A 17,501-nucleotide genomic window follows, 5' to 3' on the forward strand; every position below is an offset into this window, starting at 1 on the left:
GGCTTTGAGATGTCTTCCATCACTTTTTGACCCATGGTGAGTACCACTTTCATTCGCCAAGAAGATAGTATGTTGCAAAGAATGCATATGACAAAAGAACAAAAAGTAACGATGAAGGAAACCTTATAGCTATTTCCTAATATCATGTGATATTTTACTGAAAGAGAGGAAGTAAGCATTACAAACAATCCAAATTTCTTCAAAAGAATCCCTCAAGTACTCTAGCCTTTAAAGGTCATCATGATAAAATAGGTTAAAAAACATCTAGAGTACGAAGTGCATTTAAAACACAAGTTCTTCATGAAGATGACGTCACATCACAACTTTTCACTTAAACCATGCAATGACCGACAAAAGGGGGGAAAGCACGAGAAAACCCTAACCCTTCGAAGTAGAGGCAAGTGCTTGGGGGAAATTTTTCTAGGATGCCCAGAAGCCCCAATAACAACAACCCGGGAGGAAGAACGATTCATCGAGCCAAGCAAGAGACATGTGCACTATCATAGGCAATGAAGTAGGTAATCTCAACCCAAGGATCAATCAAATGGATTCCCGCATGTCACTTCGATAAATTAGCAAACTGTTATTAGGCAAAGAAGTAGCAATATATTCTCAATAAATTCAAATTTAAATCTCATCCACTTCATCTTACTCTCACACTGACTTGGACGTTGGAGTGATAACCTTGCAGGCCTGTCTATCTTCCACCCGTTGCGATTCACATCCATCATTTACCGATCAATTCTGATTCCCGCACGAATATATATATATATAGTTTCACATATCGGTTTAATATTAAATGTTGGCATAGTTTCGAGGTGGGTCTTTTGACCTAATTCTCTGTGATATCTATCATCCCGCACATGTGTGTGTGTATATATGTGTGTATATATATATATATATATATATATATATATATATATATATATATATATATATATATATATATATATATATATATATATATATATATATATATATATATATATATATATATGAGGAGGGATATTCTTACTCCAAGAGTAAGTTATCAAGACTTACTCCTTATCATGACCATTGATTCTTCTCAATCTAATGGTTAAAGTTAATTAGTATTATTTTTCTCTCTCCACATTTAATTACTTATTAATTTTAACCATTAGATTAAAAAAAATCAATGGTCATGATAAAGAGTAAGTCTTGATAACTTACTCTTGGAGCAAGAATATCCCTCATATATATATATATATATATATATATATATATATATATATATATATATATATATATATATATATATATATATATATATATATATATATATATATATATATATATATATATATATATATATATATATATGACACCAAGGTGTCAAACTTAGAAACATGACACATTTGATAACTCTTTACCCTATTTTCGTATAACAAAATCCACTATTGAATTGAATGGTATTATCATATAGATCATGCCTATAAAATTTCACATAAATCAAAAATCATTTGATATGTTAAAGAGAATGATAAAAATTAACGATTTTCATGGAATTTGGTAAGACGTTAGTTTTTATGCATCTCATTGACATATTAAATGATTTTCGACTGATGCTAAATTTTACAGATTTGACCCATACGATAATATCTTTCCATCCAACGATTGATTTTGTAATACAAATATACAGTACCGTAAAAAGTTATCGGAGATGTCATGTTACAAAATTTGACATTTGAAGTCATTTGATCCTGACTCGTATATATATATATATATATATATATATATATATATATATATATATATATATATATATATATATATATATATATATATATATATATATATATATATATATATATATATATATATATGAGAATGACATTTTTATGTGAGAACATAAGAATGAAATCGAACCTTTAGATTTTAAAATAAATGGTGGAAATTATTTGTCATTTTTTTTCTTTCTCCTCTATTATTAAAATAAATGATGAAAGAGAGAGAAAAAAATAATGACATACAATCTCCACAATTTATTTTAAAATCTTATGATTCAAATTTATTTTCATATACTCACATAAAAATGTTATTCTGATATAATACGATTCTTTAACTATATCACATTTTGGTTTTATAATTAGGTTTATGTTATTGTTTTGGTCGAATACATTTTTTTTTATATGAATCAAATAGACAATAGGTATATAATCTTCACTTATCTCCCAACAAAATGCACTTTAGCATTGGTCGCTGGATGAGCAGTTGTTCTTTTCACTGTGTAGTGTCTTGCTCACCAATTTGCCTATGGAATTGGATTCTCATGAGCCACTCTCCCTTATCAAAGTACCGATTATGTTCGAGGATAATGTTGACTAATCTTATAATAAGGTTTTTATTAGTTGTCTTTTTAAAGATTTCATTTCAAAAATCATATCATTTGTTGACACATATTGTACTGTAAAGTGGGGAGGGTTTTGCCTCCTGCCACAAATAATGTTTCTTTTTAAACTTATCCTCATGAAGGTATTCAATCCTGTTTTTTCATTGACGGTTCTCACTGTCTCTTTCGATATGTCATATTCAAAATTTGAAATTAATGCAATACTATAGTTTCACTTTGTATTAGTAAATGAACTTTTTCTATTAAATGTTCAATCACATTGGCTTAACTACCCTTCTTCTCATTTAATCAATTATTAGACAATCTTTTAAAATAATGATAATTAAGTTAAGGGGAAACCGAAGATGCATTATCAATATAAATTAATTATATATTGTCAATCACATTTCACATAAGTTTTTCAATTAGTGGTACGATATGCCTAAATAATGCGCTTCAATTAAACATTGGTTGTAAAGGCCCATATTACTTTTCGGATTACCTTATCTGAAATGCGCTTCAATTAAACATTGGTTGTAAAGGTCCATATTACTTTTCGAATTACCTTATCTAAAAATAAAATGTATTTTGTTAGTATAGGTAGTACCAATCAATTATATAAGTATTGTTTCAATCAAGCAGTCTCATCCATATACAATTTCAAAATCCCTCTTATTCCGATGTAAATTCGACGATCACTCGTCGCCCTCTTCAATCTCAGAAGTGTCTCATTGTTATGCCTCGTGCACCGACAACTACTCCTTGTCCTTGTTGATCTTGAGTGTTACATCACTGCAAAATTATTTATATTGTGAGTGGATGTCAATTAAACTCTTAAGTTAATTACAATATTAAAATAAATTTTATTGATTACGATTAGAAAGAGCGATAGTTCAATTAGGGCCAGTTTGTTTCATCTTTAAAAAAATGGATTTTTTCTTTGTATTTTTGAAAATAGATTTTCTAAAATCGTCTTTCAAAATATTACAAGTTTTTTTATATTCGTTTTTTCTAAAATGAAATACTTAATTTGACATCCTATAACATAAACATACATAATTGAAGACCAAAACTTAATCAAAATCATAATTTTTTCAAAAAGTTGTATTTCAAAAATGATTTTTATGAAAATCTATTTGAAATAGCTTCAAAATTAAGTGATTTTTTGAAATTTTGATATTCAAATTTTTTTTCCATAAATAAATGAAATACCTAAAATCACATTTTAAGAATAACTATTCAAACAGATTTTTCATTTGAAGCCTTTATAAAAAAATTATTTGTAAAAAAAAATTTTGCAAAATTTGGTAACACTATAAAAATTATTTTAAAAAAAAACCAAAACAAACGGGCCCTTAATCTATATAAATTGCTAATCAAGAGTTTAATATCTGATAATAGTATATTTTTAATCATGTATTAAAAAATATATATTAAAGAGTTTAAAAACTGAGTAAAATAACTCAATCGATATATAATAGATGAGTTAAGTGAGTATAGAATATAAGTTTAGAATTCTAGCATTGGCGATAGTTTATCTTTATATTTATATATCAAAGTAAACAATATTTATAAATCAACAATTTTTTTAAAAATAAATTGAAAATTTTAAAATAATTTGTATAGTTAAAAACAGTTGATGTATAATTAAAAGAAGGAGAAAAAAACTAATCCTCAATAGTATTGTAAATGACATATAATGAGACAACTGCTATTTATTAGAATAACTTATATTGTGAGATGGTGGGAATAATTAACTTGATATTTAAACTGATAAAAATAGCACTAACTCAAAAAGGACTATCTAGAATGTTCCAAACACAAAGCTTCATCAACTTACCAGACAAGGAATTGTAGATTGTCGAATTTCTTATCAGGAGAGTTTTGATTGAAAGCATGACTTAAAATCGAAGTCAGCATAGACATTGATTGAATCATAGACTTCAATTGAAAAGCTACAAAGAATTTGACTATGTGTGTATAGTGAAGATGCTTCATAATCATCATATATTTATTTATAGAACAATATCTGTTTAGTCAATCCAAAAGAGAGAATAATATCTATTTGCAAGAATAATGTGGCTTTTCTAAAATAATGGTTTTTCCCTTTTTCTTTTTTAATTCAATTTAAACAGTCCGTTGAATTATTGGCTTGTGGCACCTACATTTTATATTGAAGACATATTCAGTGTCAGACATGTGTTAGAGTATTTGACGCCGACAATTATGTTTATTTTCTTGAATTCTAAAATCATGAATGATCATATATCCTAAAAAATTAACAACCATTAAAATGATTTGTTTGAGTTTGACAAGAATCATCGAAAGCTTTAGTTGATGGTGTATCAATATCTTTGAACCAGTCAAATATCAACTAATTTGCTCCTTCCAATGTCTTCCCTTGAGGGAAAGAATTGAATGATGCTGAGTAGTAATGATCGAATTCCAAGAATGTGACATTCATAGTCATTATATATGTCTTGAGTAATAAGGTGATAACAACGATACCCTTTCTAGTGTATACCATATCCAAAAAAAAAAGAAGTGAATGGCACAAGGATCGGGCTTTGTATGTTGTTTTTATGCAGGTGAACAAACGTGACACGACCAAAGACTTGAGGTGACAACATTTGTATTGTGGGCAGCGGTACAAATGTAGATAAAGTCTGCAGTGAAGTTTTGAATTCAAGAACCTTCAATGGCATTCGATTAATGATTATATATATATATATATATATATATATATATATATATATATATATATATATATATATATATATATATATATATATATATATATATATATATATATATATATTGATTTAGTGACAACATTATTCCAATGGTAGTGAGGCACACGTGCTCCAAGTAAAAGATCACATGCAGTTTCAAGGATGTGGTGATTTTTTTCGTTCTGCAATACCATTTTGTTGTGGAGTTTAGGGACACATGGTTTCGTGAATAAGAGTGTTTTTTTAAATAGTCATTGAATCGATGATTTACGAACTCCCCACCATTATCAGAGCGAAGAATCCTAATCTTCTTTGGGTGTTGAGTTTGATTTATTTTATGGAATTGTTGAAATATGTGCAACACTTCATTCGGATGCAACCATAAAAAATATCAAAAACCATTGATAACCAGAGATAGAAGATTTTAGGGATGGACCTCATACACCATAATGGATTAAAGCAAAAGGAACATTACTTTTATTCTACTCAATGGAAAATTAACTCAATGACTCTTGGCTAAAATACAAGCTTCACATTTGAATTTTAACAAAGATGTATATGAAAATAAATTGGGGTATCACATGTTTCAGGAAGCCAAATGAAGGATGGTCAAATCGACGATGCCAAAGTAAAACTTGTTCCACTTTGTTGTTTCTTGGATAATGCATGTGGTGTGCTCGGCCTACACTAAAATTCTTCATATATAAAAGCCTCACTCTCATAGTACCATGCCCAATGATTTACTTTGTGATAATATCCTGAAGGAAAGAGTACGATAGATAAATTAGCACAACACAATTCAAGTCTTTTGTAACTTAACTCACAAACATCAACTTATGAGATATAGAGGGAACAAACAGTGTATTAGAAATCAAAAGGGTTGGTGATAACATCACAGTTCCAGTCATTGTTTTCCACAATAAACCATCATTTTCATTGGCAATACTTGAGTGTCGAGGGTTTGATCATTCTGAAAAATCAGCTGCACCACATGTCATATGATCGGTATCTCCAGAATCAAGTATACGTACATTAAAGTCATCCTCATGATTAGAGCAAAATAGAACATTATGTTAATTGGTATAGGTACTTGATGTCAAAATGAGGGGGAAATGTGGTTAGGCAATAGCTACAGCAGCTTTTCCCAGGTTGTTATCAATTGTATCACGGTGCTTTTGAGCCTGAAAGTCTGTCAAGCAATCTGGATAACCGCGAAGCTTAAAACACGTCTCACGAGTATGTATCATACCTCCACAATGGGAAAACTTAGTGCCATCAAATGATTCTTTATGTTTGGAGTGAGACATTGTCTTATTCCTCTGTAATTTGAGACCCTTAGATGTGAGAATCACTCTAGATAATTCATTGGAGTTGTCTATCATCATTGTCAGACTAAGAGCTTCCCTCCTAATATGTGCATAGGCTTGCTCCAATTCTAGAAATCATTTTATTTATAAAACATTGATTCTGATATTATCTAAGCGGTCATCAAGTCCATCCAAAAATGCATACACTTGTTCTTCTTGGACAAGGGTATTGTAGTGTTGAATATCAACTGGACATGTCATCAGATTTGGACGATAAAAATAGATATCACACTAAATTCTTTGGAGATAATTATTATATTTTTCAAGAGAACTACCGGCCTGTTTAAGATGTGTCACCCGTCGTCGATGGTCATACACCTGGGAGATGTTGCTACCATCAAAGTATGTGTCACCCAATATGTTTTTTTGTAATTATTTATGTAATGAAAAAGAAAATCAATAATGTCTTTTATGAAAACACATTGTTGATTTTACCGTGAATTCTTGACTATACCTTGAGCTGACCATGATAGAAAATCAACAACGCTTTTTAAAAAAGCTTGCTAAATAAGTAATCCTAACAAATTGGTATCACTCGTGATCCAAACTTCCATCAATAGAAAATGGAAGCACAACCTTTAATCAATTCTCCACAAATCCACCAATGTTCAAAGAGGACACTATAATAGATCATGCACGCAAATGAAGTTCATATTCAGATTTCAAGATGTGCTTGAAATTGTGAATGATGGCTTGCCTGCATTGGAAGTCAATGCAGTTGAGACACAAAAGGTTGTTCATTGTAAATTGGGAAAGAAAGATGTGAAACGTTTATTCTTTATCCATCAATGTTTGGATTCAAACATCTTTGAGAAGATTATTGAGGAAGAAACAAATAAGGGTGTGTGAGATACACTTAAGAATATGTATGGAGGTGATGATAAATTGAAGAAGGTGAAGTTGAAATCTTTGAGGAAGTAGTATGAGAACACATATATGAATTATGGTGAGGCAGTTGTCAATTTCTTCTCAAAATTAGTGTTGGTGACCATTTAGATGAATTCATGTGGTGAGAAGATCACTAAATTGCAAGAGGTTGAAAAAGTCTTGAGAGCCTTAATTTCCAAATTTAGTTACATGGTCATTGAAATTGAAGAATCCAAGGACTTGTCAGAGATGAAGCTCAAAGAGGAGCACTCATCATTGGAGGATCATGAGATAAGGTTGAAGCATAAGGATTTGTGAGAAGGTCAAAGTGTGAATTTATATGCTTGTTGGTACGATTATCTACAGCTGATCTTAGTGACAGATGATCTTGGTGGTTTTGAAGTTGATAACACATAATGTCAAGCGGCGTTCGGTGGAGTCCTTGAAGATCTCTGATTCAACAACCTCTAATGATGGTGTCTATCAAAGAAGTCATATCAAGCATCATATGATAGAATAAATTAAGTCCCAAATGAAGTGTTGAATCAATGATGAATCTAGCAAGGGGTTTTAAAGATTCAAGATTGTTAAAGAGAGAAAGTGTGAAAACTTGTCTAGTCATGTGTCCTAGTGATTAGTGTATTTTAAAAGTATAAGAGTGTCTCCAAATATACTAAAGCAACTCTCTCACACACACACATGTTAAAATATTTTTGAAGCCTATCTCATTTTATAAAATTACCTGAAAATGTTTTACGCACATGTGTAGTTGCTTGCTAGCTAGGCTAAACCTCTAGGAGTGTTCTTTCTACAAGGTAATCGATTAACACGATGGGGTTAATTGATTATCTGTTTGGTAACGCCTCCTAATAGTTTAAAGGAACTTCTATTCAATTAAGGATGACGAATTTGAAAATCTTCCATATTTGGCCTTCGTAATCAATTAATCCTAGGTCATAATCAACTATATGCACTAAAAAGCCCATAGGTAAAATTAAGAGTGCGATTATCTTATTTTAGTTGTTTGGTTTTTGAGATTGTTTTGGAAAAATCCCTGTTTGGTTCTTGAGATAAGTAAAAAAATTGTTTGGTTCTTGAGCTCAATTGTCAAAAGCTCTATTTGGTTCAGGGGATTGGCCTGTGTAAAATCTCTCATTTTTTGTAATGAGGTTCTTGGAAATATCTTTAAAAGCTAAGATATTATTTTAGTGTAACTCTTAAGGAAAAATTATTAGGGACATGAGTAAGTTAAGTGGTAGATCCTAATTTTAAAGGGTCGTATCAAATAATAGTTTTGTTAATAGACACAAACAACTATCTTTTTTTGAACCCTTTATTGGTTTGATATTCAAATTACAAGAATTTATGAAGTTTGAATTTGAGATCATAGAAGATATATAACTTTGATACGAATGTAGAAATTAAATAAAGAGAATATATGTCGTCACCATATTGATAAAAATTGGATCATAGATTCATTTATGTTTGAGGTCGGATTCATGGTCCTAAGCCCTCATATTAGTCTATAGCCCTTACATAAGGACCCGAAGCAATTGTCATCTTCAAATGGATTTATAATCGGGCCTTGGTCTCCTCATCTCATGACCTGAATCTAAACACATAGGCATATACAGGGGTGGCCCTGAGCACGGGCTCGCGGGGCGAGAGCCCAGGGCCCCATAATTTTAGGGGCACCAAAAAATTTTTTTTACCCCTATATATATTAAAAGAAAATTTTTTAATATAAAAATAATTGTTAGAATTTTATTTTTGAAAAATACTGACTATTAAAATTATAGGGACACTACAAAATCAAAAGTAATAAAAGAATGTAATTTCCCGTAAATAAAATATAGAATAGAATAAAATTAATTAATTCTCTTAAAATAAAATTAATTAATATTATATATCTATAATTTTAGCGACTAAAGTTTAGTTGAGACACTGAAATTAAAATAATGATATAGATAATTTTTTATAATATTGATAATGTTATTTGGTAGGTTAAAAATCTTCTAACCATGCCAATTTTGGATTCAAGCTGTATTAATAAATTTTGAAAAACTTTTATTAAATATTTTTTAGGGAAATTAAGTGAGATAAGTAATATATGCAACATATTAATTCAAACTGCTAACATATTTATACTGTATTTATACTTTTTTTTTAGTGTTACAACGTATTTATACTGTATTTTCTCATTCGACAAAACGTTGGAAAATTCTCAGAGACAATGTGAAAGGTTTAACTATTAAACCATTGTCACAAACACGTTGGGAAAGTCATGTGAATAGTGTATATGTAATTAAATCTCAAACTTCATATGTAAGAGAAGCACTACTTCAACTAGCTGAACAAGATAACGATCCCAAAATTAAGAGTGAATTCGAATCTTTAGCAACTCATGAAATTGGAAACTTTGAATATTTAGTAGCTATGATTATTTAGTTTGAATTGTTAACGGCTGTTAATGAAATTAGCAAAAGCTTGTAAAAAAAAGATGTGGCTATAAAACTAGTAAAAAGTTTGATCAAGTATTTGAAAAAATATAGAGAATTTGAATTTGTAAATGCTAAGGCTAGTGCTGAAAAGATTGGGAATGAAACGGAGATTGAAAGTGTTTTTATTCAAAAACGTAAAATTAGTAGAAAACAACACTATGATGAAAATTCATCTCAACCCACACAACTGAATCTTGAGTCTGCTGAAGAGTCTTTCCAGAATCATTATTTCTTATATATTGTAGATCAAACAATTGGCTCTCTTGAGTCTGCGGATAGAAGATTTTATCTAATTATTTCTTTTATTCTTATGTATTTATTAATAAAAAAATTTGGGGCACCACTTTTTTGATTCGCCCAGGGCACCCAAATTCAAAGGACCGGCCCTGGGCATATATAAACCTTAATATAGTTTTTCTAGCACAAGAATAAACTCGATACCGCAACCTCCACCCTTTCGCCCATTAAAAGAAGAGATGCTACCAATAACTATGTGTACAACGGTCATATTAGCCACCCTAATTGGATTTGAGTAGACAACCCGCCAACTATTGATAAAAGACTAACATAAACTCTAATCATTTTATCGTAATCCTAAAACATGAGTTTGTTCATAATACACCGATTCAAATATTATCAACATAGGAAATAACTAAGAATGAGATTTAGGCCACCACATGGAATATAACTTCGTACAAAAGGACACAGAAGAATCCCACTAAGATATGAAGGTGCAACCTTACCACCTCAAATACGGGCATGTGGCCTACTAGCCCATCCATTTTCACACTATAAGTTGAAAGAGTTCTCAAACATATCTACAACCACACACACAAAATAAAAAGGTAATAATTGTTAATCATCTAAAAAAGTCGAAGCTGCCATATTTCCATTTTTATGGTAAAAGACACTTCCATAATTGATATGCAATGGGACTGCTATCCTATTCACTCTTTTAATCCTTCTTCTGTCCTTACCCCCATTCCATTATATCTTCATTATTTTCTCTTCAACTAATTTACATCTTAATCATTACTAATTTAGTTGACTATCTTTTGATTATCGTCAACTCTTTAATTAGTTTTTCTTAGTACTATTTAATCTTATTTTGCATATATGGTGATTCTACGCTATCATTCATTAGACGTGTTTAAAGTTTTCTCATAAAAAAACTTACAACACAACCACGAGAATTAATAAAACAATATTTAATAAAACAATATTTAATAAAAACCTTATAAATAAGAGGAAATTCCACTCACATCCCTGACGTCTATTAAAATGATACTGACACTTCTTTATATTTAAAATATCTACTAATTTCCTTTGAAGTCTATTAAAATGACACCGTACCCCTCTACCTTTTAGTGACAGACAAAACCATAGATATGAATGGCAGTTACTAACGGTTTTTTGTTTGTCATTAAAAAAATTCCATTAGTATATGTAAACTCAAAGGAGGTTATTATATATTTTAAAACTAGAGAGGGTGTCAGTGTCATTTTAATATATCTTAGAAGAGGTGAATGTAATTTTCTCTATAAATAATTGTTCCGTTAAATCAGCTTAATAAGTAGCTGTGCAAAAAAATATGATGTAAAGACGCAAGTTCAAACACATAACATTTTGCTTGTTTATTTTTAAAAGATGAATTTTAATTGCTAGACTGACATCTAAATCACACATAAAATTGTGAATGTTAGTGTATAACACAACATGATAATAACATCAAATTTAATAATATTGGCTTCTTCTGTCCGCTAGAATTTGTGAATGATTTGAATAAATTTAAAAGTAATTGTATTTTTAAAATTTGAATTTGGAAGAGACACCAAAAATTATCATCCAAATAACCTCACTTTCAAATTAGGTAAGGTATTGACAAAACAAAATTTAGGAAAACATGGCCGGCCTCATAAATATGTCTATACACGCTAATTTTAGCCACCCACTACTTTTCAAAAATTCCTTATTATTTTTCTCTCCCTTTCTTTATATTCCTATTCATTTCCCTCTTTTCCATCTCTCTCACAACCATGTTTTGTTTCCTTATAAATACATTGAAAAAAGAGTGAGTGTTGAGTCAATTGAGAGTGAAGTAAGAGAGAAGTTAGGTCAATATTCAATTAGTGATATGGTTTTAGAGATGGGTTCCATGTGGGTGGTCCTCATGGCCATTGGTGGTGTTCTTTTGGTCCTAAGATCCATTCTCAAAAATGTAAATTGGTGGCTCTATGAATCCAAATTAGGTGTCAAGCAGTACTCTCTGCCACCAGGTGATATGGGATGGCCCTTCATAGGTAACATGTGGTCCTTTCTTAGAGCTTTCAAGTCTAAGGATCCTGACTCCTTCATCTCTTCCATTGTCTCCAGGTAACTAACTATCCCCTCTATCTGCGTCTTCTGTCTGTCTATCTGTTTGTCTGTCTGTCTGATTAATCCGTATTCGTTAACAATTTATAGTTAGAGTAAGTTTAGTTAAGTACTAGCTAGCTTGAAGTTGGTTTTTTGTTAGCTTGAAATTAGATGTATATAGCTTTATAGTGATGATGATGATGATAACGTTAATTGAACCTTAATAACCTTAAAAATAGTACTCACAATCTTTACCTTTTAAGGTCACAGTTTTGAGACAGACAAACTGCTTCTCTGCGTGTCCTTAAAGCTGCAACTGCTATAGTGGTCCCAAAAACATATACTTTGATTTTTCATTATACATAAAAATTAATATTGAAAGAAAAAATACCAATTTTTTCAAAGAAAAGAGATAGTACATAACAAGAACTTATGAAACTAGAGTATATTTAGAGAAAAAAACGATTCTTTTTAAGAGAAGAACTTGTTTGTCCTTTTCACTGTTCCAGACAATGGTTTGAGTTTCTCATGTTTTGATTCAATGAGGCGCAGAAGCCAAAATTTATTTGTGGACAGCATCATACATTGTTACTCCAACTTTTGTCCTAATTGATTATTGGTCTTCAATTATTAAGTCATTTTTTATTATAAAAATAAAAAAAAAAATTTTTGTAAAATAATTTTGTTCTATTTTCTTGATTAAATAAACATTATAAGAATTTTTTGGATTTGAATTTAGCTCTAGATAGATATTTAAAAGATATTCAGTTTATTAAAAAAATATTACTGTGTTTTTTGGTTTCACATTTTTTTACTTATATATATATATATATATATATATATATATATATATATATATATATATATATATATATATATATTTATATATATCAAGTGAAAGCATTTTTAAATGAGAGATGACAGGAAAAAATATCAAACATTAGATTCATCAAGAAAGAGAAATTAATAGTCTCATTAATGTGTTAACATTCTCTCTCTTGATGAATTTAATGATTGATATTTCTTCCTCTTATCTGTCATTTAAAAATGCTCTCAGTTGATATCTTATATATATATTTTTCACTCTAACAAATTAAAATTTTGAAAACTCCCCTAGTATTTTAGTGGAAACATTTATATATTATTTCTAAAAGTTTGCATTATTCTCATATCAAGTAATTTCATTTTTTTTTTTTTGTAAATGAAGACTGTAATTTTCCAAAATTATTTTATATAATTTTTTTTAAAATATTATATAATGCAGTCGAAAAAACAAACATTATTCAATAAACATTTGCAATTTATTTATTTCAAAAAGAGCATTTCCTTTTTTCTTTTTAAAAATAAATTATTGTATGTTGACACTTACGTCATGCTGTGCAGTCCATCTCAATGTGGGCCTATTTATGTATGATTAAGATGGTCTACACTCTAGTCCTAACATGTTCTGGTAGTTTTTAATTAATCTCTAAAATAATCTTTAAGATAAGTTAAATAAAGTTTTGGATTTACTATAAGCATTTTCTTTTAATATATGTACGACCTAAAATTGTACTATTGCCTAGTAGTAGTACAATTGTCTTATTGTATCTCCCAGGAATAAAATGTCAATGAAAGTTTCAAGTTGCATTGCACTAACTTTTGTTTTTCCTCCCAAAAAGATCTTGCAATCTCTTAAATTCTAATTCTCTAATTATATGATACTTTTGGTCACCTATGCTTTGTAAATATGCTTTTATTTTAACTTTATTTTGATTGTAATAGTTTCACTAATAAGATTTGATTGAACTAACTTATGTAGATATGGAAGTAGTGGAATATACAAAGCCTTAATGTTTGGAAACCCAAGTGTAATTGTGACAACACCTGAAGGATGCAAAAGAGTTCTTACAGATGATGAAAAATTCACAACTGGTTGGCCTCAATCTACAATAGAGCTCATTGGAAAGAACTCATTCATCGCGATGTCTTACGAAGAACACAAGCGCCTTCGACGTCTAACATCATCTTCGATCAATGGCATGGAGGCATTGTCTTTGTACTTGAAATATATCGAAGAAAACGTTATCATTTCGTTAGAGAAATGGTCTAACATGGGACAAATCGAGTTTTTAACTGAGATTCGGAAGCTTACTTTTAAAATCATTATGCATATTTTTCTTAGTTCGGAAAGTGAACCGGTTATGGAAGCTTTGGAAAAAGAATACACAATACTTAATCATGGAGTTAGAGCTATGCAAATCAATGTTCCTGGATTTGCATACTATAAAGCACTCAAGGTAAATCAACGATGTTACGAGATTAGGTCGAATAGATTTGCGCTAATATATATGTTTCTAAACATTTTCTTTGATTTCAGGCTAGAAAGAATCTAGTTGGTATATTTCAATCTATTGTGGATGATAGAAGAAACATAAGAAAGGTTTATTCACAAAAGAAAGCAAAAGATATGATGGATTCTCTTATAGATGTTGAAGATGACAATGGAAGGAAGTTGAGTGATGAAGATATCATTGATATAATGTTAATGTACTTGAATGCTGGTCACGAGTCTTCAGGACATATCACAATGTGGGCTACCTATTTTCTACAAAAGCATCCTGAATATCTTCAAAAGGCTAAGGTATTAATCAAATAACTCATTTGTGTCTTTTTCATGTTCGCATAGACGTCTTAAGTTTTTGAAAGTCTTGTGTGCAGGCGAGTCACGATTCAACTATGATAAAACAATTAAAGATCTTATTTAACCATATTTTAGGCCATATTTAGGTAAGGTTTAATTAACCATGAAAATTTTTAAGCCATGTGCAGTTGTCCGCCTTGCACACCCTAAAAAACGATCTTACATGTTTGTGTATGAGTATAACTCTAAAATTTAACCATTATCATGTTTTTCAAATTCTTTAATAGGAAGAACAAGAAGAAATAATAAAGAGAAGACCTTCAACGCAAAAAGGCTTGACACTTAAGGAAATTCGCAGCATGGATTTTCTGTATAAGGTATATATTTTGGTCTATCTCAAGATTTTTTTTTTTTGAAATGGAAAATTGTTAGTAATGTTATATTTTAAATTTTTTTCCCTCTATATTCTATAGGTAATAGATGAAACAATGCGCGTGATAACATTTTCATTGGTGGTTTTTCGAGAGGCAAAATCTGATGTTAATATTAATGGTTAGTCCATTTTCCACATCTCTTTTATGTGACATGAAGTAGATGTGAAAAAAAAATTCAATATGAAGAATAATCTTTTAGTTCATATAAAAAAACACTAACTTTATACTATGGATATTACAGGTTATCTCGTTCCAAAAGGTTGGAAAGTTCTTACATGGTTCAGATCCGTTCACCTTGATCCTGAAATATATCCTAATCCAAAAGAATTTAATCCTAATAGATGGAATGTAAGTTAAATTAAGCAATGAGTAGATTACATGAGTTTGGATTAATGAGTACATTATATTTTCATTAATCAATGTATTAACTTAAGTAATTTTTAATAGAAGGAACATAAAGCAGGAGAATTTCTTCCCTTTGGAGCAGGAACAAGATTGTGTCCTGGCAATGATCTTGCCAAAATGGAAATAGCAGTTTTTCTTCATCATTTCACTCTTAATTACCAGTGAGTAAAAACCCTTAAAAAATCAAACCAACTATTGTTTCTAATATTGTTATATTAACAAGATTTTGTTAATTGTTTGATTGAAACAGGCTTGAACAGCTTAATCCTAAGTGTCCTGTTAGATATTTACCACATACAAGGCCTATGGACAATTGCTTAGGAAGAGTCAAGAAATGTTGATCAACATAAACTTTAAATGGAAGATAGAGTTCATGGTTCTTTGTATTGTGAAAATTGTTTTCATATTTGTCTTTTGGTAAATCAACTAATCTGAAGTTGCTTTCAGCTTTTTCTATGATAGTTGAAAAAAAGGTTTAGGAAGTTTCACAGTTTATACATATAAGAAATAAATATAATTATCAAAATGTATTATTTATTTTTTAAGTAGTAGATAGTATATATTATGAATTATCTTTAAAAAAAGTATATATTATGATTTTTAGCTATAGTTATTCAAAAGAAGAAAAAAAATTGTTTATGTTTCATGTGCTTGAGAAGGATTTGTTCAGGATGATAAACTCTTACAATCATAAGAGGAAAGTAATCCATTTATTTGTGTTAAGTATAAAAAAAATACACTTTTATCATATGTAAGTTGTTAGGCTAATAGTAAAACAAAACAAAATACTTATGGACACAAGAGTTGACTCATTAGTTAGACACAATGGTTGGGATTAAATGTATGTATGTGGGAATGTGGGCATTGCATGTGTTGTTCATTACTTAATTCCATTTCATGTTTAATATCTCATCTTGATTGTGATTTTGTCATATGTATATGATATTGTTAGCTTCTATGACATCAAAACCTATGCCATTTACTCTCATGAAATTGACATATATTAAAGAATGGAGGATGATCCTGCTTGAGATTAGGCTGATGAATCCTATTGCATGGGGTTGATTTCTAGTGTATTAAATATTAATTTATGTTAGAATGTGTTTACGGATGGATTGGTATGTTTAAATGATGATATTAGGGTGTTAGAATGGTGAATTTTCAGAGTTTCATGCTCATGAATCGATTCAGGCACCCTTCGAATTGATTCAGGAAGTGTTAAATGCAGAAAACTATATTTTTGCATGCTCGTCACTCGAGTCAAGATTCTTGTGAATTGATTCATGAAGTGTCTTAGAAAGTTCATTTTGGTTTTATTTGCTCAACTCGATTCAGGTTTTCTTCTAAATCAACTCAGAGACCTTGTGTTGGCTTGAAACTTGATTTTTCTTCATTCTAACTCCTCCTTTCTTATATTTAATGACTCTAATAATTTATGAGAATATTTTTACATGATTTTCCACTCCAATTGGAATGAGCTCATACCAAACCCTAATCCAGTCGATTCATCGAAAACATTATTGGTTGATGATAATACCATAACCCTAATTGACTTAATAAAGGAACTCTTAGGATAATAATAATAACAATAATAATAATAATAATAATAATAATAATAATAAATCCTAATGTATGTGTATGTGTATATGTATATGTGTACTTTCCTAAAAACCGGCACTTGGTGAACGAATAAACCTAGGTATCCTAATAACCGAAAATAAGTAAGTGTAGAAGTGGTTACTCTTCGTAACTGATTGAGTACAATCCACCAATCTAAGTTACCAGAACTACTATAGTCATGAGTTTAGGAAGTAGGTTGTGTTGAGCTTGACCTTTTCATTTTGCATGTTTCTAGTGTTTCGAAGGT

General features: G+C 29.9%; 1 protein-coding gene across 1 annotated transcript; it reads left to right on the forward strand.

The window, feature by feature from the left end:
- The first annotated feature begins 11,763 nt into the window (after positions 1–11,763).
- On the forward strand, positions 11,764–16,194 carry LOC131595340 (ent-kaurenoic acid oxidase 2-like). The gene is made up of 8 exons (XM_058867664.1): positions 11,764–12,190; positions 13,974–14,451; positions 14,532–14,795; positions 15,083–15,172; positions 15,269–15,347; positions 15,471–15,577; positions 15,677–15,795; positions 15,885–16,194. The coding sequence occupies exons 1-8, from the start codon at positions 11,952–11,954 to the stop codon at positions 15,973–15,975; spliced, it is 1,467 nt and encodes a 488-aa protein (XP_058723647.1). The 5' UTR covers positions 11,764–11,951; the 3' UTR covers positions 15,976–16,194.
- Positions 16,195–17,501: the final 1,307 nt, after the last annotated feature.

Source organism: Vicia villosa, linkage group LG4 (assembly GCF_029867415.1).
Source record: "Vicia villosa cultivar HV-30 ecotype Madison, WI linkage group LG4, Vvil1.0, whole genome shotgun sequence".
Classification (NCBI taxonomy): Eukaryota; Viridiplantae; Streptophyta; class Magnoliopsida; order Fabales; family Fabaceae; genus Vicia; species Vicia villosa.